This window comes from Lethenteron reissneri, unplaced genomic scaffold (genome assembly GCF_015708825.2).
Source record: "Lethenteron reissneri isolate LAM-NWPU_2019-01 unplaced genomic scaffold, ASM1570882v1 scaffold_210, whole genome shotgun sequence".
Lineage (NCBI taxonomy): Eukaryota > Metazoa > Chordata > Hyperoartia > Petromyzontiformes > Petromyzontidae > Lethenteron > Lethenteron reissneri.
In genome coordinates this window covers 333,308-359,248 of record NW_026891732.1, presented here as the reverse complement: position 1 = coordinate 359,248, position 25,941 = coordinate 333,308, and the positions used below count along the sequence as shown (strand labels likewise).

The 25,941-nt window shown below is 51.4% G+C and overlaps 1 protein-coding gene and 1 long non-coding RNA gene across 2 annotated transcripts; one reads left to right on the top strand and one right to left on the bottom strand.

Annotated features, from left to right (window-relative positions):
• Positions 1–1,659: 1,659 nt before the first annotated feature.
• Positions 1,660–8,176, bottom strand: LOC133339696 (uncharacterized). The gene is made up of 4 exons (XR_009754771.1): positions 8,141–8,176; positions 4,160–4,544; positions 3,645–3,770; positions 1,660–1,710 (listed from the first exon to the last, which is right to left on the bottom strand). It is a non-coding gene; the product is annotated as an uncharacterized LOC133339696 (long non-coding RNA).
• Positions 8,177–9,034: 858 nt separating this feature from the next.
• On the top strand, positions 9,035–19,340 carry LOC133339697 (cadherin-2-like). The gene is made up of 5 exons (XM_061547852.1): positions 9,035–9,153; positions 14,494–14,568; positions 16,086–16,230; positions 17,860–18,032; positions 18,595–19,340. Exons 1-5 carry the CDS (start codon positions 9,088–9,090, stop codon positions 18,808–18,810), a joined length of 675 nt encoding a protein of 224 aa, XP_061403836.1. The 5' UTR covers positions 9,035–9,087; the 3' UTR covers positions 18,811–19,340.
• Positions 19,341–25,941: the final 6,601 nt, after the last annotated feature.

Below are 25,941 nucleotides of genomic sequence, written 5' to 3'. Positions count from 1 at the left end.
CTGGTGTGTGTGTGTGCACCTCACCTGGTGTGTGTGTGTGCGCACCTCACCTGGTGTGTGTGTGTGTGTGCGCACCTCACCTGGTGTGTGTGTGTGCGCACCTCACCTGGTGTGTGTGTGTGCACCTCACCTGGTGTGTGTGTGTGCGCACCTCACCTGGTGTGCGTGTGTGCACCTCACCTGGTGTGTCTGTGTGCGCACCTCACCTGGTGTGTGTGTGCGCACCTCACCTGGTGTGTGCGTGTGCGCACCTCACCTGGTGTGCGTGTGCGCACCTCACCTGGTGTGTGTGCGTGTGCGCACCTCACCTGGTGTGTGTGCGTGTGCGCACCTCACCTGGTGTGTGTGCGCACCTCAGCTGGTGTGTGTGTGCGCACCTCACCTGGTGTGCGCGCGTGTGTGTGACTCGCTCCGTTGGGCTATGTGACGCTTAGCTGTGCGAATCATCGCCACCTGTGAGAACTCTGTTGGGCTGTGCGAGTGACCGGCCTCACCTCGGAGTGTGCGTGTCACAGCCGGGCAACTGGCTGCACATCGACCCCGTGAGCGGCCGGGTCACCACAGCCGGTGATGGAGCGCGAGACGACCGCCCTGGAGCAGGACAACGTCTACACGGCCACGTTCCTGGCCACAGATGATGGTGAGGGCCGCCCCCCCCTCCACACTGCACACAACGCCCCCCCCTGTCAACAGACACGCCCCAGACAACACATTCACAAAAAAAAATGAAATAAAAGTTAATATTATTTATATTTTTATTTTTTATTGTTTTATTTTCATTAATTTTAATTTCATTTTTTACCTACGTGACTTTACCGAAAGAACTAAGAGTATTTTCACGTGTGTTCGACTTGATCTGTGGGGGCGCACGCGCGAGAGAGCACACACGGGGAGGGCGCAGGTGGGGTCGGGGAGGCGGCAAGGGGCAGCGTTACATGATGTACGCTCGTACATCACGTGGATACACGTACGCAAAGGTACCCCGGATAGCCTTCAACAGACTGCTGGGGCAAGTGCAGTTTGCGCGCAGCAGCAAATATGAAGGCCGGCATGGCACACGAGGGGGTGTGATATGCAGTTACCAACACACCCGGCCGCCTTGGTCTCCCCAGTGGATACAGTTATACATCGCACCGGGTACTTATTTGAGACCAAGTTCAGATAACTGTCACTGGGTGTGAGCTGTAAGTGGAAATCAAACTCACGTCGCCAGGTTCAGAGCACAGTGCGTGCTAACCAATTGGCCACCGCTCCCCCAACATATATACATGTGTACACACACACACGCAAACATCACATGCTGATGTATGGCATGCTAAATAGAACACCACAAACCCCAAAGACACATACACCACATACCACACACACACACACATTCACCCTTACACTCACCAACGCATGACATTCGCACACTGCCGAACAGGGGGTTGAACGTAGGCAGCACGGCACCCGAGTTGGGGGTCGAAACCAGGACACCTTCCTTGCCGCGAGGTGCGAGCCACGTCACCACCGCCGGACTGCCGCTAGCGCCCTGCGCTCTTCCGCCACCGCCGTGACGACCGCCGCGCTAGTCAACTTCAACGCCGGTGGGGGAGGGTTATGGGGGTAGAGGGGGTGAGGGGAGGGGGCCTTTACCTGAACCAGCCGCTTGGGGAAGGGCCCGGGGTCATTCTCAGGGACGTTGAGAGCAAGCATTAGCCGGCGCTCCATCTGCAAATTGGGGCTGAGGGTGAGAGATGGACGATGCAAGGAGGTGTAAATGGATACAAAAGAGCGAGGCCGTAGCTAGGCCTCGGCAAGGTAAGAGTTAAAAGGTAAAAACGAGCCTACCTTTACCCTACCTTTTACCTTACCACAATACAATCACTCTACCCTGCCTTTAACCCTTTAGCAGGTAACGTAAAAGATAAAAAATTAACCTGTAAAAACAAAGTTTTTCACTATAAATCCTTTATATGCGTGGCATCGGTTTTATTTTATTATTCATTTCTGTTTTTCTTGGGTAAGAGTTTCATTTTTATCACATTAGTATTTTAAATAAAATATTTTTTAAAAAATTCCTAAAAAGTCGAACATTTTGGAAAAAAAAATTCACGAAAATAAATTGTCACGCACAACGAGTCTGTGTGCAAAATGTCAGCTCGATTGGATCACGGGAAGTGGGTCAAAAAACGACCGAAAGATTTGCACGGTTGTAAGCGCGCAAGCAAGCAAGCAAGTGAACTTAATATAAAGGATTTAAAAACAACGAGCCACCTTTACCCTACCTTTTACCTTACCACAATACGATCATTCTACCATACCTTTTACCCTTTAGCAGGTAAGGTAAAAAATTAACCCGTAAAAACAAAGTTTTTCACTATAAATCCTTCATATGCGTGGCATCGGTTTTATTTTATTATTCATTTCTGTTCATCTTGAGTAAGAATTTCATTTTTATCACATTGGTATTTTAAATTAAATATGAAATTTTTGTTTTTCTTAAAAAGTGGAAAATTTTTGAAAAAATTTTTCACGAAAATAAATTGTCATGCACAACGAGTCTGTGTGCAAAATGTCAGCTCGATTGGATCACGGGAAGTGGGTTAAAAAACGACCGAAATATTTGCACGGTCGTAAGCGCGCAAGCAAGCAAGTGAACTTAATATAAAGGATTTAAAAAGGGTAAATCAACTTCCCTTGCCGAGGCCTAGCCGTAGCCATGGCGTCAACATTGGGGGGGGGGGCAAATCTTCTAGGGGGTTCTGGAGTCCCCCCCCGGATGAACTTTATCTTTATTTTTAACAATAATGTCTAATAATGTATTGTATTACATTGCTCTGTTTTTCTTTTTTAAATCCTTTATATTAAGTTCACTTGCTTGCTTGCTTGAGCGCTTACGACCGTGCAAATCTTTCGGTCGTTTTTTAACCCACTTCCGGTGATCCAATCGAGCTGACATTTTCCACACAGACTCGTTGTGCGTGACAATTTATTTTCGTGAAAAATATTTTTCAAAAAGTTTTACACTTTTTAGGATTTTTTTTTATATTTAATTACCAATTGCTTAATGGTGGCAGGCAATCATCTGACCCATAGGTGGCAGCCATCTCAAGCCAGAGGACGAGAAGACAAAATAATATGCATATCAAGAGTAATTTTGTATATTTATGGGAAATGCAAGTATGTGATTAGTACTACTTATGCCCGTGCATTTTGCAGGATTAGCAGCATCAAAGGGAGACAAAGATACCTCGTATAGGCACTACGGACTGTTGGGGCAGGTGCTATTAGTGAGTGCGTGACCAGCACCACGCCAGGTCACCTTTGTGTCCCGAGTGGCGATGTTTATACACCCCACCAGGTACTAACTTGAGGCTGAGGCGACCTAGGGGAGGCCCAGGACCGGTTTCACTGGTGTTAGCTGTGAGCTGGAATCAAACTCGGGTGGCCGGGTTCGTAGCGCAGCACGCTAACCACTGCGCCACCGCCCGCCATACACTCCCCCACCACCACATGCAGCACACACACACACATACACCTGCAGTGACACACACTCTTAACACGCATCTCCCCCACGGTACACACACTCCTCGATACAAAGATTCCCCGTGTAGCCTTAACAGACTGTTGGGGCAAGTGCTGCTGTTAGCGAGTAGCAGCACCTATGAAGGCCGGCACTGTGGCACACGAGGGGTGGGTGGGTGGCCAGCACCACGCGCGGCCTCCTGTGTCTCCCTCGTGGCGATGTTTACATGCCGCGCCGAGTACTCGGTTGAGGCTGAGTCGACCTAGGGGGGGGGCAGTGTGGGGATCGGTGGCGCAGCGATTAGCGCGCTGCGCCGAGTTGAATTCCCACTCACGACGGACAACACTGGCTCATGTTTGAACCGATCCTGCGCCTCCCTTAGATTGTCATCATCTCCACCATCATCACCATCATCATCACCATCATCACCACCATCATCACCATCATCACCACCACCATCATCACCATCATCACCACCACCATCATCACCATCATCACCACCACCATCATCACCATCATCACCATCATCACCATCATCATCACCACCACCATCACCACCACCATCACCACCACCATCACCACCACCATCACCACCATCATCACTCTTTGTCTCCGTGTGCATCTCGCTCTTTGTCTCCGTGTGCATCTCACTCTTCGTCTCCGTGTGGCAGGTGTTCCTGTGGCGAGCGGCACGAGGACGCCGCTGCTGCTTCTTCCGAACGTGAAGAAAAGCGCCCTCGCCGTGTGGCCCGACGCGGCTGTCGCCATCGCCGACGAGGCCGTTGACATCTGCCTGCCGCCCGGCAACCTCGACGACGACGACGACGACAACGACGATGGCGACCGCGCCACCGCCACCGGCTCCGTCCTGCTCGGCCTGCTGCTGCTTGCCGGTGAGTTCGTCGTCGACGTCGGCACGGGGATTCGTGCGGCGCGATCGGAGCCTCTCGTGGTTCTAACGGGGCCGTCCCGGCGCGCAGTCACGGTGCTTCTCTACGCCAAGAAACGTCGCGGCGAGGAGCGTCTCGCCGAGCGGCTGCACGGCGACAAGGAGGACAAGGAGGGCGACAAGGAGGACAAGGATGACAAGGAGGACAAGGAGGGCGACAAGGAGGACAAGGAGGGCGACAAGGATAAGGAGGACAAGGAAGGCGGCGAGGACAAGGAGGGCGGCGAGGAGGAGGAGGACCAGGTGAGCGGCCCCCCACGCTCACCGACACGGCGCTCCGCACTTGCACGTCTTGGCGCTGCGTTCACGCGGTGCGACGACCAAACCCGGCGCCGTGCGCGTGAACCACCGCTCCGCCGCACAGTGCACGGCGTGTAGATGGTGATGATGATGTCGTCTTAATCGTGGACGTCGTTTTTAGCGATGCAATTGCTGATCTTGTCGACGCCGTGGCTACCGTTCGTCATCGCTGATTACGTCATCGTCGTCGTCATTGGCTGTCGATGTCGATGACGTCATCGTCGTTAACGTCACCGTTTGTCTCCCGTGGTGGTGGTCTGGCTCCCAGGGCCTGCCCATGGCCGCCGCCGGGAACCGCTGGGCCGGGAACCGCTGGGCCTGCACCGTGGCCTCCTGCCATCGGACGTTCCCTCACTCACGGGGCCGCAACATCCACCTGTCCTGGCACAAGCGTCGGGATGAAGTCACCGACACTTAGTAAAGAATGGCGGTTGTTGTTGTCACTGTGTGTGTCACTGTGTGTGTCACTGTGTACCGTTCTGGCCTTCGTAGGTGCTCGCTAACAGCACTTGCCCCTACAGTCTGTTAAGGCTATACGGGGGATCTTTATCTTTGTCACTGTGTGTCAGTGTGTGTCAGTGTGTGTCACTGTGTGTGTGTCACTGTGTGTGTGTGTCATTGTGTGCCTGTGTGTCTGTGTGTGTCTGTGTGTGTCTGTCTCTGTGTGTTACTGTGTGTCACTGTCAGTGTGTCACTGTCAGTGTGTGTGTCTCTGTGTCGCTGTCTGTGTCGCTGTTATTACCTTGCTTTGCGTGTGATTTTTGTCTTATTTTAGTTTTAATGGAGGGTAAACTCATAGTTGTTAAATGTCTGGGGATTATTTGGCTAGTGGGGGGAGGGGAGACTGCTGATTGGACAACAAAGATTTGACTCTGCAACTAACGATCTTCTCCCCCCCTCCACCCCCACCCTCCCCTCCCCCTCCTGCCCCCCCTCTGTCCACATGCCCCCCCCCACCACACCCCCCCACCACCACCCCCACCACCACACCAACACCACACCACCACCACCACCACCCCATGGGCATTTTGTTTGTTGTTATTGTTGTTATTACAAAGTCGTAATAAAAACTTCCACCGGTTCTACAATGTCAGGAGTTCGAAAATGAATATTGCTGGGCGGTGTTTTATTTGTTCTATGTAACACGATTTTTGTTCCTGGGTAGTGTTATTTTCTAATTTCTTACGCCTCAAAAGTATAGAAATGGCTATTATTCCGCACAAACGTTGCTTTTGTGACCAGGACTTTACGTGAAGGAATTACACAAATGCGCACCACGTGTTCTCATTGACAATAGGTACATATCAAAATGTCGCTGTCCAGGTCACAAAAGCAAAGTGTGTGGGGAATAATAGCCGCACTCTTTGGTTCTTTCGGTAAAGTCACGTGGGTAGAAAAAATAATAGATCACGACGTTTCGATCGCAACACAAGCAACCGTCATCAGGTGGGACAAACACGGCAAGAAACAACTTCAGTATTTTGTCTCCCCTTGCTGTGGTTGACTTTACCGGAACAACCAAAGTCACGAAAGCTTCAAATCAAGATTGAATAATGTCCATGTTCTATACTTTTGATGCATAAGCAATGAGGAAATAACACTTACTACCCAGGAACAAAACATTATAAGTGCGTTACACAGTGTTATTCATTGTGACGACTGATGCAATCTCTACCCACGTGTGTGCACGTGCGTCATGTTGAACCTCTTTCGCGCCGTACACAGCCCCAAGCGTGCAAATCGGAGGCGCGTGCAGGGAGGGAGTGACGGGTGGTAACGACACGGCGAGTGATTATATCGATTCCCTCCAGGACATTGCTCACATCCACCGCAGCGTTACCGTCCGGCAACGTCAATGAAGGAAGGGGGTTGTTTTTGCAAAACTTTTCTCGTGGCAGGGGAATGACAAACAACAGGAAGTGCCTCCTTCTGGGGTGTGGGAGCGTGGCGTAAGGTGTGGAAAGCCGTAAGTCACACGTTGTATTCGAATTGGGACAAAATGACACCAGCACACGATGGTGGGGTCGTTTGTAATTGGCCACGGCCCCTTACGTTGTGCCAAGCATTGCGGCCACTTCCTGGAGTCGTGGAGTTCTGCCATTACTCGTACATTTCACAAAAGCGTGTTTTTAATAAAGTTTTTAATATTACTTGTTAAATGTAGGCCACGGACTGCGCAACGGAACTTTTAGTGGTAAACAAGGCACCGTATTTACCGGGTAATACTTTGCGCTACCTTTACCCTACCGGGTAATTCTTCCGAACTACCTTTACCCTGTACCCTTTACCTTACCGCTTGGCATGTCGACATCTTTACCCTTTACCCTTTTACCCGGTAAAAAGGGTAAATTACCTTCCCTTGTCGAGGCCTAGCCGTAGCCATGGCGTCAACATTGGGGGGGGGGGGAATCTAGGGGGTTCTGGAGTCCCCCCCCCTCGGATGGACTTTGTCTTTATTTTTAACAATAATGTCTAATAATGTATTGTATTACATTGCTCTGTTTTTCTTTTTTAAATCCTTTATATTAAGTTCACTTGCTTGCTTGCGCGCTTACGAACGTGCAAATCTTTCAGTCGTTTTTTAACCCACTTCCCGTGATCCAATCGAACTGACATTTTCCACACAGACTCGTTGTGCGTGACAATTAATTTTTGTGAAATTTTTTCCCCAAAATTTTACACTTTTTAGGAAAAAACAAACATTATATTTAATTACTAATTGCTTAATGGTGGCAGGCAATCATCTGACCCATAGGTGACAGCCATCTCAAGCCAGAGGACGAGAGGACAAAAGAATATGCATATCAAGAGTAATTTTGTATATTTATGGGAAATGCAAGTATGTGATTAGTACTACTTATGCCCCTGCATTTTGCAGGATTAGCAGCATCAAAGGGAGACAAAGATACCCCGTATTGGCACTATGGACTGTTGGGGCAAGTGCTATTAGCGAGTGGGTGACCAGCACCACGCCAGGTCACCTGTGTCTCCCTCGTGGCGATGTTTACACGCCGCGCCGAGTACTCGGTTGAGGCTGAGTCGACCTAGGGGGGGGCAGTGTGGGGATCGGTGGCGCAGCGATTAGCGCGCTGCGCCGAGTTGAATTGCCACTCGCGACGGACAACACTGGCTAATGTTTGAACCGATCCTGCGCCTCCCCGAGATTGTCATCATCACCATCATCATCACCATCATCATCACCATCATCATCACCATCATCACTATCATCATCATCACCATCATCATCACCACCATCACCACCATCATCATCACCACCATCATCATCATCACCACCATCATCACCACCATCACCACAACCACAACTACCACAACCACAACTACCACAACCACAACCACCACCAAAACCACCAACAGCTGATTACCTCGCGGCCTGGCGCTGCCGACGGCACCACGTGACATCGCGCGACTTTCACTTCCTGAAAGGTGAGCGATGACGTCATCCGAGAGCCTGGGCCCCGCCCACGATCTCCGCCCACCCCGCCCTCTCGCCCACCCCGCCCTCTCGCCCACCCCGCCCTCTCACCCACCCCGCCCTCTCACCCACCCCGCCCTCTCACCCACCCCGCCCTCTCACCCACCCCGCCCTCTCACCCACCCCGCTCACAGACTCCGCCCACCTCACTCACCCACCCCGCCCTCTCACCCACCCCGCCCTCTCACCCACCCCGCCCTCTCACCCACCACGCTCACTCACCAACTCACTCACTCACCCAAAAGGGGAGGAGCCACAAAAGGGGAGGAGCCACCTGCCCCAGCCTGCTTGTGATTGGTGGGTTGGGTAGAGGGAGGTAACTGGGGCTTGAGTGACAGGGGAGGGGGCCGCATTGGGACACAAAAGGGGAGGAGCCACCAGCTCCAGCCTGCTTGTGATTGGTGGGTTGGGGAGAGGGAAGTGACTGGAGCTTGAGTGACAGCGGAGGAGGCCCCGCATCGAGATACAAAAGGGGAGGAGCCACCCGCCCCAGCCTGCTTGTGATTGGTGGGTTGGGGAGAGGGAGGTGACTGGAGCTTGAGTGACAGGGGGAGGAGCCATGGACAGTGGGGGAGGAGCCACACGCCCCAGCTTGCTTGTGATTGGTGGGTTGGGGAGAGGGAGGTGACTGGGGCTTGAGTGACAGGTGAAGAGCCCCGCATTGAGACACAAAAGGGGAGGAGCCAGAAGGATGCACGAGAAACTCTTGGTGGAGAGATGACGTCACTCAACTGCTTTGAGCCATCGCCATTTTAATATCAAACAGCGCACAGGGAGACCGGCAAGCGCTGTGGTAACAATGGACGCAGACGAAGACGGCTTCACCGACGCTTGCTTATGTTAGCCCATCAAACAAAGGGGGCGGCGGTGTCACGCGGCTCACCTTCTTACAGTAGCTTTAACGTAAGATTATTTTACGGTGTTATTTTTTTTAAATATGCCTTCGATAGTAATCACTGGTCAACACACTTTTTCTGGCATGAGGTATTGCAACGGGTTTAAGGTAATTTTGGGGTGCTGATTCCAAATCTGGCATCAGTTTTTGTCTATCACGTCAGGTTTTTGAGATATCAAATATTGCATTTCAATAACTGCAGAAGAAAAATATTAAATAAATGTGGATATCTACATAAAATGATATTATAAACACACTATCCTAAAAATACAGCACCATATTTTAACAATAAAGCAGTCACTGACTCGCAACAACTTGCAATCATAAGTGACAGAGTTAATTTCGGGTGAAATCAATGAAAATGGGGTATGCCGATAGCATAAAATGAGATGTGATAGAGCAAATCTCAGATCAGATTTGGAATCAGCACCCTGAAATTAGTCTAGAACAGCTGCAAAAGCAGAGGTGTGGACTCGAGTCATGTGACTTGGACTCGAGTCAGACTCGAGTCATGAATTTGATGACTTCAGACTCGACTTGGACTTGCATAACAATGACTTTGTCCCACCTCTGAGGTGTGGACTCGAGTCATGTGACTTGGACTCGAGTCAGACTCGAGTCATGAATTTGATGACTTCAGACTCGACTTGGACTTGCATAACAATGACTTTGTCCCACCTCTGAGGTGTGGACTCGAGTCATGTGACTTGGACTCGAGTCAGACTCGAGTCATGAATTTGATGACTTCAGACTCGACTTGGACTTGCATAACAATGACTTTGTCCCACCTCTGAGGTGTGGACTCGAGTCATGTGACTTGGACTCGAGTCAGACTCGAGTCATGAATTTGATGACTTCAGACTCGACTTGGACTTGCATAACAATGACTTTGTCCCACCTCTGTGCAAAAGTCCAGGCCAGAAAAACATGTTTTTTGTTGTTGACCAGTGTATAATTTATTATAATTCAATGTTGCTTTGTATGGCATTTGCTTTTATCCTACTGTTGATTTAGTCTATTAACAATGGTTTTTTGTTGTATCTGTACGACACTTTAAATGTCATCCTTTGCACGAAATAGGGGCCGTCCATAAATGACGTCACGCACCTGGGGGGGGGGGGGTCAGACGTTTATGGCGATGGGGGACGAGGGGGGGTTGAGAAATACGCAACTTTAAATAAATATAGACAACACGTTCTACTTAATTAAATAGACGTTTTAATAAATGTTTTCTCCTACAACATCAGAGTGCAGCACCCCATTAAATACGCACTACAATGCGATTTGAAGCATGTTTTATTTTTAAAATGGAAATATGTTTTTTTTGGGGGGGCAGAGCTTTGTGACATCATATTTGCGGGGGGGGGGTCTGACTCTTTGTGACGCCGTGTGACGAGGGGGGGGGTCAAAAATCGTCAAAAATCGCGTGACGTCATTTATGGACGGCCCCATAGCGCTAAATAAATAAATACTTGGTTTAACACATAGCAGGCTTTCGCGACCAATATTCATAATCAACGTTTTTGGGTTTAGATCGCGTTATTCATAAATGTGTCGTAACCCTCCACCACCCGACACGGCCAATCAGCAAAAAAGTGTCACGTTGACAAAAGACAAATAGTTCACTGCTTTAGCCCACCGGTGTGTTGAAGCGTGAAACCACAACATTTACAGTTGTTGAGTAGTACGACGTTTCGCTGGTAATTGCATCCAGCATCATCGGGCAATTCGCCAGAATGGTGAGGCTCTGCTCTGGCTCCCGGTTTTATATAGAGCCGCAGCAGGGTGACGTCCTCATCAACTCAAAATAAATACTTTATTGATTGAGTCGATTCCAATGAAGCGACGTTTTCAAGATGTCTCCCCGATCAACTCCGATACACAATGATGCTGTTGCATGCCCATTGTCTTTGGAACTGATTGGCCCACACCAGAGACCACTGCCTTCTTCAGGGTCTCGTCTCACCAACGCACCTTGCAAAAGTTAGCATCGATTTGGTGTTCGAACACCCTAACACACACTCCTGTATTACCGCCAGAAAGGGCATCAACTTATTTTTATTGTTCATACTTTGATACTGGCAAAGAAGGTATCACCCCGGCCTAGTAATGCTCTCGATACGCGTGGCATTACCCTGGTCCTGGTCTCTGGTACGACACTGCTGGCGAGACTTTGCCGTACAGAAGGCTCTGGTGTATCTGGTGTATCTGGTGTAGGTCAATCCGTTTGAAAGACAATTGCTTAAACTCTTTGGTTCTTTCGCCAGATGACGGCCACTTGTGTTGCGATCGAAACGTCTTGATTTGTTTCATTTTATTTTATCTCCAACTACGTGACTTTACCGAACGAACCAAAGAGTGTGGATTCCTGCAGTCACAAAAGCTTCAAAACAATGCGTATAACACAACAATTATGATTATTATAATAATTATCAAAGCGATGTTTGTTTCCATGTTCACCACCCGCACTGTGCGTGGTTAATGCATTACTTGATGACGCCTTGAAAAAAGTATACAAATGCACTACACACTACTACTTTACACTACACGACTATACACATACACTATACACTAATACTTTACACTACACGATACACTACACAATACTACTTTACACTACACTACTTTACACTACAGACTACTTTACACTATACTATAGACTACACACTACTACTTTACACTACACGATATACTACGCTACTATACACTGCACCACGGGTACTGTGTGTGGTTAATGCACAATTGACGACGCCTTGCGATAGGTATCTCTTTGGTGTTCTAACATCTTAACACCACTCCCGGCTTTATGGCCATTAAGGGTACAAAACCAGAATATTTTCTTTAAAATTCATTTTCAGGTTAAGCTCTTGCTCGTTTTTTTAAGCGTATTCAAAGCTACGATCGATTCCACTAAATTACATTTAACATTTAAATGTTCTACCAGCTAAAGGCCCGGCCGAGCTGGGTAGCTCATTTTCAGAACCCATGACATCGTGTTTACCAGGCGAGGTAGTTAACATCTCCTAGCCACGGTGGCGTTATGATCTGGGATAGAACCCACGACCTCCTGTATACAAGGCAAGGTAGTTAACATCTCCTAGCTACCATGGGCATTAGGATCCGGGATCGAAGCCGCGACCTCCTGCACACCAGGCGAGGTAGTTAATATCTCCTAGCTGCCATATGGCACTAGAGTCCGGGACGGAACCCACGACTACCTGTATACCAGGCGAGGTAGTTAACATCTCCTAGCTACCGTGACGTTAGGATCTGGGATCGAACCCACGACCTCCTGTATACCAGGCGAGGTAGTTAACATCTCCTAGCCACTGTGGCGTTTGTGTCCGGGATCGAACCCACGACCTCCTGTATACTAGGCAAGGTAGTTAACATCCCCTTTAGCCAGCGTGGCACCGTTGAGTCTTGGCCTTAACCAGATAACCCAGAGTGAAAATATTGAACAGGAATTCAGAGGCACAGATTGACACCGTTAAAGTCCCGAGAGAGTTCATCTGTTTCACATTACAAGGCAATGACTTAACTCTGACGTGACAAATTATTTGGGTATTTCGGTAAAGTCACATAGATAGGTTCAAAGGTAATTTTAAAATAAATAAATAAACCACGACGTTTCGATCACAATACAAGCGATCTTCTTCAGGTGGGATAAACTCCTTTAAAAAAAAAATTTAAACCGTTTTATTTCGATTTAAAGCTTTCGTGACTGCAGGGATTCATCTTCTTGGTTCTTTCGGTAAAGTCACGTAGAAGGGAAGTAATAAAATAATAAAAATAAAACATAATAAAATACAATTCTCACGACGTTTCGGCCACAACGCAAGCAGCCGTCCTCAGGTGAAGAACAGGTCTGTCGGGAAGACTATAATTCAGACGCTGTCTTTCCGACAGACCTGTTTTTCACCTGAGGACGGCTGCTTGCGTTGTGGCCGAAACGTCGTGAGAATTATTTTATTATGTTTTATTTTTATTATTTTATTATTTCCCTTCTACGTGACTTTTTAAATTAAAGGAAAGTCGTATATAAGGATTATAAGATTTTCAGTTTTTGTATGATTGTTTATATTGTACATTTTTGTTGTTTTCTTGAATAATTTTCTGTGTTTAGGAAAAATATATGATTGTGTTAGTGAAATTTTTTTTTCATAAAAAGTGTAAAATTTTTGAATAAAATTTCACGAAAATAAATTGTGACGCACAACGAGTCTGTGTGCAAAATGTCAGGTCGATTGGATCACGGGAAGTGGGTTAAAAAACGACCGAAATATTTGCACGGTCGTAAGCGCGCAAGCAAGCAAGTGAACTTAATATAAAGGATTAAAAAAAAAAGTCCATCCGGGGGGGACTCCAGAACCCCCTCGAAGATTTCCCCCCCCCAATGTTGATGCCATGGCTACGGCTAGGCCTCGGCAAGGGAAGGTAATTTACCCTTTTTACCGGGTAAAAGGGTAAAGGGTAAAGATGTCGACATGCCAAGCGTTAAGGTAAAGGGTTAAAGGGTAAAGGTAGTTCGGAAGAATTACCCGGTAGGGTAAAGGTAGCGCCAAGTATTACCCGGTAAATACGGTGCCTTGCTTACCACTAAAAGCTCCGTGGCGCAGTCCGTGGCCTACATTTAAAAAGTAATATTTAAAACAACTTTATTAAAAACACGCTTTTATGAAATATACGAGTAATGGCAGAACTCCACGACTCCAGGAAGTGGCCGCAATGCTTGGCACAACGTAAGGGGCCGTGGCCAATTACAGCCAACGTCAGTTGAGCATGGACAATTAGACCCAAGCCGAAACATAACATAGAAAAAATAATGTTTAAAAATATATATATGTTTAATGATAGAATATAGTATAGTCATCAGTATGACCCAAGTATACCAAGTTTGCAGTCGATACCACATTAGGAAGTGGGTAAAAATTGAGTTTCTAGATTTGAGGATACGACAACAACAGAGTGAGTTAAAAGAAAGCGTGTAAAATTGGAATAATCGAGAGTATTCTATATGAATGAAGCGCTCTACCTAGCATTTACCGTTATAAACCCTGTTGATGTGTAGTTCCCTATTAATTACCCTGTAATCGGGTCATTTGTATGGGGTAAGGGTAAAAGGTAGGGTAAAGGTAAGCTCGTTGCTTTTTACCTTTTACCTTACCTTCTAAAGGGTAAAAGGTAGGGTAGAGTGATTGTATTGTGGTAAGATAAAAGGTAGGGTAAAGGTAGGCTCGTTGTTTTTACCTTTTAACTCTTAGCTTGCCGAGGCCTAGCTACGACCTCGCTCTCTTGTATCCATTTACACCTCCTTGCATCGTCCATCTCTCACCCCCAATTTGCAGATGGAGCGATGGCTCATTATTGCAATCGGCGTCCTTGAGAATGACCCCGGGCCCTTCCCCAAGCAGCTGGTGCAGGTAAAGGCCCCCTCCCTCCCCTCTTCCCCCCCCTTCACCCCCTCTACCCCCATAACCCTCCCCCACCGGCGTTGGTGACGCTCGCACCTCGCGGCAAGGAAGGTGTCCTGGGTTCGACCCCCAACTCGGGTGCCGTGCTGCCTACGTTCAACCCCCTGTTCGGCAGTGTGTGAGTGTCATGCGTTGGTGAGTAAGGGTGAATGTGTGTGTGTGGTATGTGGTGTATGTGTCTTGGGGTTTGTGGTGTTGTATTTAGCATGCCATACATCAGCATGGGGGAACGGTGGCCAATTGGTTAGCACGCGCTGCGCTCGCAACCTGGCGACGTGAGTTTGATTTCCACTTACAGCTCACACCCAGTGACGGTTATCTGAACTTGGTCTCAAATAAGTACCCAGTGCGATGTATAATTGTCTCCACTGGGGAGACCAAGGCGGCCGGGTGTGTTGGTAACTGCATATCACACCCCCTCGTGCGCCATGCCGGCCTTCATATTTTCTGCTGCGCGCAAACTGCACTTGCCCCAGCAGTCTGTTGAAGGCTATCCGGGGTACCTTTGCGTACGTGTATCCACGTTATGTACGAGCGTACATCATGTAACGCCGTCCCCTGCCGCCTCCCCGACCCCACCTGCGCCTTCCCCGTGTGTGCTCTCTCGCGCGTGCGCCCCCACAGATCAAGTCCAAAAAATAAAACTAAAAAAATAAATAATATTAACTTTTATCTCATTTTTTTATCCTTGCATTCAACAAAGCTTCAAATCTAGAACACATGAAAATGCACGTTATCGCATCGCGGGGCCCGGAGCAGACGAGGATCCCATGGGGGTGTTTATCGTGGATCCTGTGACCGGGTGGCTCTCTGTTACGAAGACCCTGGACCGTGAGCTCATCAAAGAGTTCCTAGTGAGGCACTCACACTAGCACCACACCCCGCGCGTGTGTTGGCCTAGCGAGGTCCAGGCCTCGATTGTGGAGTTCTCAAATGTCCTGCCCGCCGGACCACTCGGTCAACGTCAACAATTCCGGGGTGCAAGCACCTCCCGCCCCTGGTGACAAAAACATTCAATTCTCTAAGTACCAATATTACTCAAATATATTTATATTACCGGAACATTAAAAGAACATTAACGCAGCTAGAACGGTTTTGTTTTTTTACGCGGAGAATTTAGATATCGGGGTTCGGGTAATTTAATCGGGGCGGTTTACCTCATTTTATTTACAATTTTCAATATCACGAGTAAAATCTTAACGTCCGAAACAAAAGGCGTAAACGTTTGCGGATCAACCTGCAATCAGCTTCTTAGCCCAGCGGACCTCCAGGAGTACCGGCACGGCCCGTCGGTGGTCCAGGTGCGACTCTCAGAGAACCAACGACCGCTCGAGAGGAGGGATGTTTGGCCAACTCTAAACATCCCAACGTCGGCGATTACAACCACTCGTGCGTTGCGTGTAACGCGCGTGTGCGTTGGGTGTGCGTTGCGTGTGTGTTGCGCGTGTGTTGCGTGTCTGCTGCAGGTCAACGGCCACGCGGTGGATAAGAACGGCCACGCGGTGGATAATGACGTGCATCTCCTAATCAACGTGCAGGACCTTAACGACAACAGGCCGCACTTCGAGATGCCCGTTATCCAGGGCTCCGTGGATGAGGGCTCCCTACCAGGTGCAGACGGACGCGGCGGTGACGGGGGTGTGATGGTGATAGCACCTGCCTGGGTATTTTGTAACAACAGACACTCCACCTCCACAACTCTCAATTGGTGCCATTTCCTGTACACCTAGGGATTTCGACAGAGATGTTCTCTGTCTCCCACATTATTAAACATCTATTTCGACCACGTAGTTCGTGAAGCCTTCAATAGCTGTACCTGAGGAATTTCCATCTAGATTACCATCATATACCCGAAGCCTGGGAGAAGCGTGGCAAAGCCTAGAGTGGGTCAGGGAAAGCCCATACTGCAGTGTGAACGCTTTTCTAACAGAACCCCTGTTCTTTAACGACCTCATCGGGGAGCTGAAACAAGAAAAGACGAGGGCTTTCCGATTCACCAAAGCCAGCATAAAAACAGTCGGCGACTTGGTGGAAAGCCACAACGACCACCGAAAGTGGAAGAACGCGGCTGACATAAGCCACGCCGCAGGTCTCCGCACAATGCTGGCCGGGGAGAAAATACTGCGTGGAGTACTCAAAACAGCAAAAAACTTGCAACTACAGATACACACACCAGACGACACCGACTCGGCTCAGCCTCCCCTTCCTGCCTTCCCGGAGCTACATGCTGCCTGTTTCTAGGTCCCTGGGCGGAGTGACGCAGGCATGCTGCTTAAGCTTGAAGACTGCGGGAACGTGGCTCTCAATGGCGCCTCCAAGGTGGCGATATATAGCTGCTGCGTAAAGACTCTGCACCGTCAAGCCTTAAAAGACCTGCCGTGCACAAAGTGGAGGGACGTTTTTCCCCCGCTGATAGACGTCACCCCTCAGTGGGGAGAACTATACAAGGCCCCAGTGGCGAAACGGAGCGGAGACCTCCAATGGAGGCTGGCCCATTGGGCACTGCCTTCGGCGGCGTGGGTAAAGAAGATCAACCCAGGAGCGTCCGATTCGTGCGCTTTTTGCGGCCAAAGAGAAGATCTTGCCCACCAATATATAGGGTGCCAGAGGCTGACGCCACTTTTCAAGATGTTAGGATCAATCTTTCAGAAAGTTGGAAGTGCCTTTTTTCAAGAGCAGCCTCGTATGTGGAACACCACACAGAGCGAACAAGCGCCACAGCTTAGCGAACTTTGTTCTTGCCCAGGCAAAAAATGGCCATTTACAAAACGCACAAGAAAAAACTACAAAGCGACACAACCGCAGACGAAGGCTGCTCGGCGGTGGCCATGACGAGAGGTCTGCTGGTGGCGAGGCTCAAACTAGAGCATGAGTACTACGCCTAGGTGGGGGGCGAGTATGGCGTGTTCCAGGACAAGTGTGGGGACGGCCAAGCCCTCTGCTTCCGTGAACACGGCACCTTGACGCTCACGATCTGAACCCTTCGGCTGAGACAGACCACGAATACGGCGCGGAAACTAGACGCGCGCGGCCGGTTCGCCCATGTGGATGGTCGGTGGCGACGCGTGCTGCTGGCAACGACGATGTTGAGCATAACAAGAATGGTGGTGGTTGCGATGCGAACGAATATAATGTTTGTTCTTGAGAGTCACCATGTCCACGCCCCTCTCCCTGCCCTTCACCTCTGCCCTCCCCTGCCCTCCCTGCCCTCCTCCCTCCTCGCCCTCCCACCCCCGGCAGGCACGCCAGTGATGACGGTCACGGCAAGTGACGAGGACGACGCCTTATCGCCCAACGGCGTGAACCGCTACAAGATCGTGTCGCAGGTTCCCACGAAGTCCTTGGACCGCGTGCTTACCATCGACAACACCATGGGCGTCATCAGCACCATCGCCGCCGGGCTGGACCGCGAGGTCGGTTGTTGTCCCGCGGCAACCGCCGCTGATTGGCCGATGTCGGTCCGGGCGGTGGTGGCTAATGTCTGGCGTTGCGTGTACAGTGTTACATTTGTGTTTTCGGTGTGTATATACATACGTTGAGCGTCTGTCGCGCACCGTACGTAGACGATCGCGCTGACCGGAGGTGCGAGGGAAGGGCGACAGGCTTAACATGAAAAGCGGATCTAAAGAAACGAGTTTTCAGCTCCAGTGGCTTCTTCTTCTCGTGTGTCTCGGAAGCGACAGTGTCGCGGCGAGCGCGCTCCGCTACGAACCCGGGGACCCGAGTTCGATCCAACACTGGTGACAGTTGACTCAGCCTCAAATTAGTACCTGCTGCAGTGTGCAAACATCCCCACTAGGGAGACAAAGGCGGCCGGGCGTGATGCTGGCCACCCACCTCCTCGTGTGGCGTGCCGGCCTTCCACAGTGGCCGCTCGCTTAACGGCACTTGCCCCAAAGGTCTGTTGAGGCTGCACGATGTTTGTCCCCGTTGTCTGTCTGTGATTGGTGCTGTCTGTGTGCCCCGTCGATGTAGACGACGCCGCAGTACGTGCTGGTGGTGCAGGCCTCAGACATGGAGGGCGACCCGGACATCGGCCTCACAAACACAGCCACCGCCATCGTCACCATCGCCGACATCAACGATAATCCCCCCGAGTTTACGGACATAACCGTACGCACCACGCCACCACACGACGTGTCTGTGGTGGGGTTGGAAGGGCGGCGGGGCCAGGTGTCCCCGCAGCCGTAATAGTCCCGCCCCGAGCAGAGTCCGCTGCCTCCTGCAGTGTCACGTCCAGTTTGTCTGTAGAAGGCACGACAGGCGCTCTTGCAGGGTCAACAGGCACAGGCAAGGGTGTGTCGGCAGCAACAGACACCGGCAAGGCAACATCAGGAGATGACGCATCCGTTCGAGGGGCCACGTATGGTTTCAAGCGAGACGTATGGACGTACCAGCGCCGAGCTCCGAACCGAACGCGCGCGGACTGCGGGTTAGGAACCTCAATGAGCCTAACAGGCCCCTGCCATGGTTTATGCAGTTTAGGGGAGGTTCCTGCTCGCACCTGCGGGCAATGCAGCAAAGCCATATTCCCCCACCTTCCAGGGGCACTTCCCCTTCGAGCGTCGAGCGCAACGTTCGTTTCGGGCCTGGGTTTTGGCAGTAGCCACTCGGGCCCCCTCCCGCGCCTCAGCGACGCGGCGAACGGCGTCCTGAATGTAGTCGGGGAGAGGCTTAGTAGGTCCTCTCACTCCCATTCCCAACTGCACATCCATTGGCGGCACGTTTTCGCGACCGTACATGAGAAAAAACGGAGAATATCCTGTGGACGTGTGAGGCGTCATCCGGTATGCCGAGAGTACCCCAGGGATGTGCAAATCCCAGTCAGCTTGCTTCTCATTAACTGTGTGACACAGCATGGCTGACAGCGTCCGATTTAGTCTTTCCACCATGCCATCCGTCTGCGGGTGGTAGGGGGATGTCCGGATCTGTTTGGTCCCCAGAGCAGCGCACACCTCCCCCAACAATTTATAAGAAAAATTCCGGCCCTGATCAGTGAGCAGCCTCTCCGGCGCCCCTTTGTCCATGACATATCCAAATAGAAAGGCGTCCGTAATGGACGCCGCCGACTGGTCGGGCAAGGGCCAGGCCATCGGCCAGCGGGAGAGATACTCCACCCCAACTAGCAAGTATTTATTACCCTTAGCGGATGGCGGGAAGGGTCCCAAAATATCCAACGCCACCAACTCGTTAACTCGAGACACCCGAATAGACTGTATCGGCGGCACATATGGGTGCTTAGGCGGCTTCCGCCGGGCACACTCGGGACACGCACGAACGTGCCCGACGACATCCGTCGTCATGCCATGCCAGAAGTAGTCTCGCTGCAACGTCAACAAGGTTTTCTGCACCCCCAGGTGTAATAGCGTGTCGCAATGCAGAGTCCTAATCAATTCGTACCGTAACGACGACGGTACAACCAGACGCCAGCGATCATATAACCCCTCCCTCCACATCAGCAGTCCATCGCGGAGAGCGGCCCCCGGCGTCCCCCCGGAAACCAGTCCCCCCCCTCCCTTTGCAGCCCGACTCCGCAGGGTCCCCAACGAGTCATCAAGCATTTGTTCACGGATCCACACCGCTCGTGGAAGGTTCAGAACCCCATCGGCCGGTCCCGGGCACACTGGAGCCTCAGGCATCTCGACCGCTAACGCCATCCTCCTACCTTTCTTTCTTCCCACACTCTCCTCCAGCCCTTCCGGTTCCTGCCCTTAAAAGCACTCCCTCTCCCCACGTGACCCAACTCCTCCCACCTGTTACGTCATATCCGCGAGGCCATTTACGCTCGCATTACACTAGTGTGAGTGCCTCACCAGGTACTCTTTGACGAGCTCGCGGTCCAGGGTCTTGCTGACCGAAAGCCACCCGGTCACAGGATCCACGATGAAAACCCCGATGGGGTCCTGGTCGGCTCCGGGCCCCGCGATGCGATAACGCGCATTTTCATGTGTTCTAGATTTGAAGCTTTCGTGACTGCAAGGATTTAAAAAAATAAATGAAAAAAAGTTAATATTATTTTTAGTTTTTTTTTTTATTAATTTTTATTTCATTTTTTACCTACGTGACTTTACCGATAGAACTAAGAGTATTTTCATGCGTGTTCGACTTGATCTGTGGGGGCGCACGCGCGAGAGAGCACACACGGGGAAGGCGCAGGTGGGGTCGGGGAGGCGGCAGGGGACGGCGTTACATGATGTACGCTCGTACATCACGTGGATACACGTACGCAAAGGTACCCCGGATAGCCTTCAACAGACTGCTGGGGCAAGTGCAGTTTGCGCGCAGCAGAAAATATGAAGGCCGGCATGGCACACGAGGGGATGTGATATGCAGTTACCAACACACCCGGCCGCCTTGGTCTCCCCAGTGGAGACAGTTATACATCGCCCCGGGTACTTATTTGAGACCAAGTTCAGATAACTGTCACTGGGTGTGAGCTGTAAGTGGAAATCAAACTCACGTCGCCAGGTTCAGAGCGCAGTGCGTGCTAACCAATTGGCCACCGCTCCCCCAACATATATACATGTGTACACACACACACACAAACATCACATGCTGATGTATGGCATGCTAAATACAACACCACAAACCCCAAAGACACATACACCACATACCACACACACACACATTCACCCTTACACTCACCAACGCATGACACTCGCACACTGCCGAACAGGGGGTTGAACGTAGGCAGCACGGCACCCGAGTTGGGGGTCGAACCCAGGACACCTTCCTTGCCGCGAGGTGCGAGGGTCACCAACGTCGGTGGGGGAGGGTTATGGGGGTAGAGGGGGTGAGGGGGGGGAAGAGGGGAGGGAGGGGGCCTTTACCTGCACCAGCCGCTTGGGGAAGGGCCCGGGGTCATTCTCAGGGACGCCGATCGCAATAATGAGCCGGCGCTCCATCTGCAAATTGGGGGTGAGGGTGAGAGATGGACAATGCAAGGAGGTGTAAATGCGCTTACGACCGTGCAAATCTTTCGGTCGTTTTTTACCCCACTTCCCGTGATCCAATCGAGCTGACATTTTCCACACAGACTCGTTGTGGCGTGACAATTTATTTCCGTGAAATTTCTTTTCCCAAATTTTACACTTTTTAGGACATTTTTTTTATATTTAATTACCAATTGCTTAATGGTGGCAGGCAATCATCTGACCCATAGGTGGCAGCCATCTCAAGCCAGAGGACGAGAGGACAAAAGAATATGCATATCAAGAGTAATTTTGTATATTTATGGGAAATGCAAGTATGTGATTAGTACTACTTATGCCCGTGCATTTTGCAGGATTAGCAGCATCAAAGTGTAATAAAGGACTCGACCACGAAGTCTGGCTTGGTGTCCTTTATTCGGTTCTTCCTCGTAACCCACACGGCTGTCCTTCTATAAGGCTTCCACACTGATACTGATACTGCTGTTAACCCCGTCACGCCAACAGCTCCTCTGTTGGTCTCCCGTTGTTCTCGTAACCTTCCAGCAGCCTCGCCGCTGTTACCCTCACGCAGCCCCCCACTGGCTGCACTCGCTGCAGTCTCTCTTCTCGTCGCTCTCGTAGCCTCTCACACACAGCCTCGCCGGCTGTGTTCACCGCAGCTCCTCAACCGCCCTCTCTCCAGCAGCCCCACTGCTGTCTTCTCTCGCAGCTCCGCTGGCTGCTCCCTTAGCTGGCCGGCGCTGGCCGCCGGTGCCACTCTTCCTGGCTTCGCCCAACGTGGCCTTACTCTTGTCCAGTCTCTCACTCTCTCCCTTCTCCTTCCGGTCTCATCCCTTAAGAACCTTAACCTTGCTCCCACGTCACCTAACTCCACCTCTCCGTGACGTCACATCCGGGAGGTCGCCCGCGCCCGCATTACACCACCCTCCCCCGTGGAGAAAAACCCAGCCGACCTCGGCTGAACAACACCAACAGTAATGCGGGCGAAACCGACCCTGACACTCCAAAGGACACCAAGCATGCAATATAACAGTAAGAACCATCAACAGAGCATAATAATCAAGTAACGTACCAGAAGCAGGCAATAAATACACAGTAAGAGCAATAATGCAACGTAACAACGAAACACAAGGGATTTAGAACGTGTGCGGGTCGCCGGCCCGTCCCGGACGGTCGGCGGCCCACCCGCGGAACGGGAACGTGATGGAGTTTGAGGAGTGACAGGGTGAAATCCCCCTGTCGCTGTTGGAAGTCCACCAACGTCCCGTGTCCCTGAAGGATCAGTCTCGGGCGTGTCCCGCGGATGTGTCTGCAGCGGGGTCGGAAGGGCTGCAGGGCTCGAAGTTCCCGCAGATCTGGCAGGCACCCTCCGAGCAGGGCGCCTCGTCCCCTGTGGTGTCAAGGCCGGCCTGCCTGGAACAGGTATGACAGGCGCTCTAGCAAGATCAATAGACGCAGGCGGGGGAGAGTCGGCAGCAACAGACCCCGGCAAGGCAACATTGGGAGATGACGCATCATGTAGGGGAGCAACATACGGTTTCAAGCGCGACGTGTGAACAACCCAACGGCGAGAACCAATCTGAACACGCGCCGACTGAGGGTTAGGAACCTCAATGAGGCGGACGGGCCCTTGCCAAGGTTTGTGAAATTTGGGAGAGGTACCCGGCCGCACCTGCGGGCAATGGAGCCAGGCCAGGTCCCCAACCTTCCAGGGGCATTCCCCCTTGGAACGCCGCGCATACCTCTCATTCCGGGCTTGAGCTTTGGCCGTAGCCACTCGGGCACTCTCCCGCGCCTCCGAGACCCGGCGAACAGTGTCCCGAATGTAGTCAGGGAGTGGTTTACAAGGTCCCCTTACACCGGTTCCCATCTGCACATCCATCGGCGGTACGTTTTCCCGACCATACATAAGGTAAAACGGCGAATAACCCGTAGCCGCATGAGGAGTCATCCTGTACGCCGAAAGCACCCCCGGGATGTGCAGGTCCCAATCCGATTGTTGCTCACTCACCGTATGGCACAGCATGGCAGACAATGTCTGGTTTAGCCGCTCAACCATACCATCCGTTTGCGGATGGTATGGGGATGTCCGGACCTTCTTAGTCCCTAGGCCCGCACACACTTCCGCCAATAATTTAGACGAGAAATTTCGGCCCTGGTCCGTGAGGAGTCTCTCCGGCGCACCCTTGTCCATAACGTATCCGAACAAAAAGGCGTCGGTAATGGCCGCGGCCGATTGGTCGGGCAACGGCCAGGCCATCGGCCAACGGGAGAGGTACTCAACCCCGACCAGCAAATATTTATTACCCCTCGCCGATGGTGGGAAAGGTCCCAAAATGTCCAGTGCCACCAATTCATTAACCCGAGACACCTGAATTGACTGTAAAGGCGGCACATAAGGATGTTTAGGTGGCTTACGTCGGGCACAGTCAGGGCACGCGCGGACGTGCCCCACAACATCCGTCGCCATGCCGTGCCAAAAATAATGACGTTGCAACGTCAACAAGGTCTTCTGCACACCCAGATGTAATAGCGTGTCACAATGGAGAGTTCTAATCAACTCGTATCGCAGGGACGCAGGCACTACCAGACGCCAGCGTTCCTGGAGACCTTCCCTCCACATGAGCAGACCATCTCGGACCGCGGTTTCCGGCGCACCCTCCGTAACCGGACCCCCAATCTCCACTTTGGATCGCTTCCGCAAGGACACTAATGACTCATCCATCATCTGCTCCCTTATCCAAACAGACCGTGGCAGATTCAAAACCCCATCAGTCGGCCCCGGTTCCACAGGAGCATCCGACTCCTCAACAGCCAACACCACCGGCTGAGGGGGGGGGTAGGCTGGGCGCACATCTCTGCGTCCCCGACGCACATTTGCAAGGGGAGCGCTGCGGCAATCTAGAAAGTGCGTCTGCGTTCGCATGGCGCACCCCTTTACGATGGTGAATTTGAAATGAAAATTCCTGTAGCGTGTCCAACCAACGCGCCAGCTGGCCGGAAGGTTGATCCATTTTAAGGGCATATTGCAAGGCCGCATGATCCGTACGTACGATAAAGGAACGGCCGTACAGGTACGGTCGAAACTGACGTAGGAAAAAAACAACGGCTAGGAGTTCCCTGCGAGTGACACAGTAGTGGGTTTCCGCGGGAGACAAGACCCGGCTACCATACGCCACGACACGCTCTACGCCCCCTCTAGACTGCGATAATACCGCGCCAATACCTGTGTCACTCGCGTCCGTATCAAGAATGAATGGGCGATCGAAATCGGGATAATCCAATGTTGGGGCCGTAGCCAACAGATCGCGCAGACTCTGAAAGGCCGCCTCCTCTGGCGGTCCCCACGCAAACTTACGTCCCTTACCCGTAAGGAGGTGCAAGGGCCTCGCGATCGTCGCAAAATTCGGCACAAACCTCCGATAATATGAGGCAAATCCCAAAAATCGACGTACATCCCCCACGGTGGCCGGAGTAGGCCAATCCCGGACACACGCCGTTTTTTCCGGGTCCGTGGACACCCCCTCAGCACTCACGATGTGTCCCAAATAACGGACGGACCGTTGCAGTAGGTGACATTTCTTTGGTTTGAATTTCAAATTGGCGGAGCGCATCCTCGTGAACACCGTCTCCAGCCGCCTTAAATGTTCGTCAAATGTGCGGCTGAAGACAATAATATCATCCAAATATATGAGACATGTCTCCCACTGCAACCCCGTCAACACGAGCTCCATAAGCCTTTGAAATGTGGCAGGGGCCGCATTCAGCCCCATCGGAAGGCAGTTGAATTGAAACAACCCCTGTGGCGTACGGAATGCGGTTTTCTCCCGCGAGGGCTCGTCAAGGGGAAGCTGCCAAAATCCCGAAGAGAGGTCCAGTGTGGAAAAGAACTTGGCCCCCGACAATGCATCGAGGGAGTCGTCCATACGCGGCAGGGGATACGCATCTGCCACTGAAATCTTATTCAATTTGCGAAAATCAACACAAAATCGCAATGTGCCATCCTTTCTCTTGACCAAAACCACAGGCGCGCCCCAAGGGCTGTTAGATGGCGATATAATGTCCGCAGCCAACATGTCCTCCACCGCCCCCCGAACGTGGTCTCGCTCGGCGGGACTCATTCGGTGCGAATTCAACCGAATAGGGGCAGCGTTGCCTGTATCAATATGATGGTGAAGCAACGAGGTGCGCCCCAAATCCAAATCATCGGAGCTAAATACATCCGAAAACGTCAACAACAATTTGTGAAGCGCACCACGTTGATCGACGGACAGGGAAGAGTTTCCGTCACACAATTTAGCAATCCAGCGATCATCTGAAGGCACCGGCTCAGAAACACCAGCAACCACCCCCTGGCTACGCGAACAATCCTGAGCCGTAAATGCCGTCG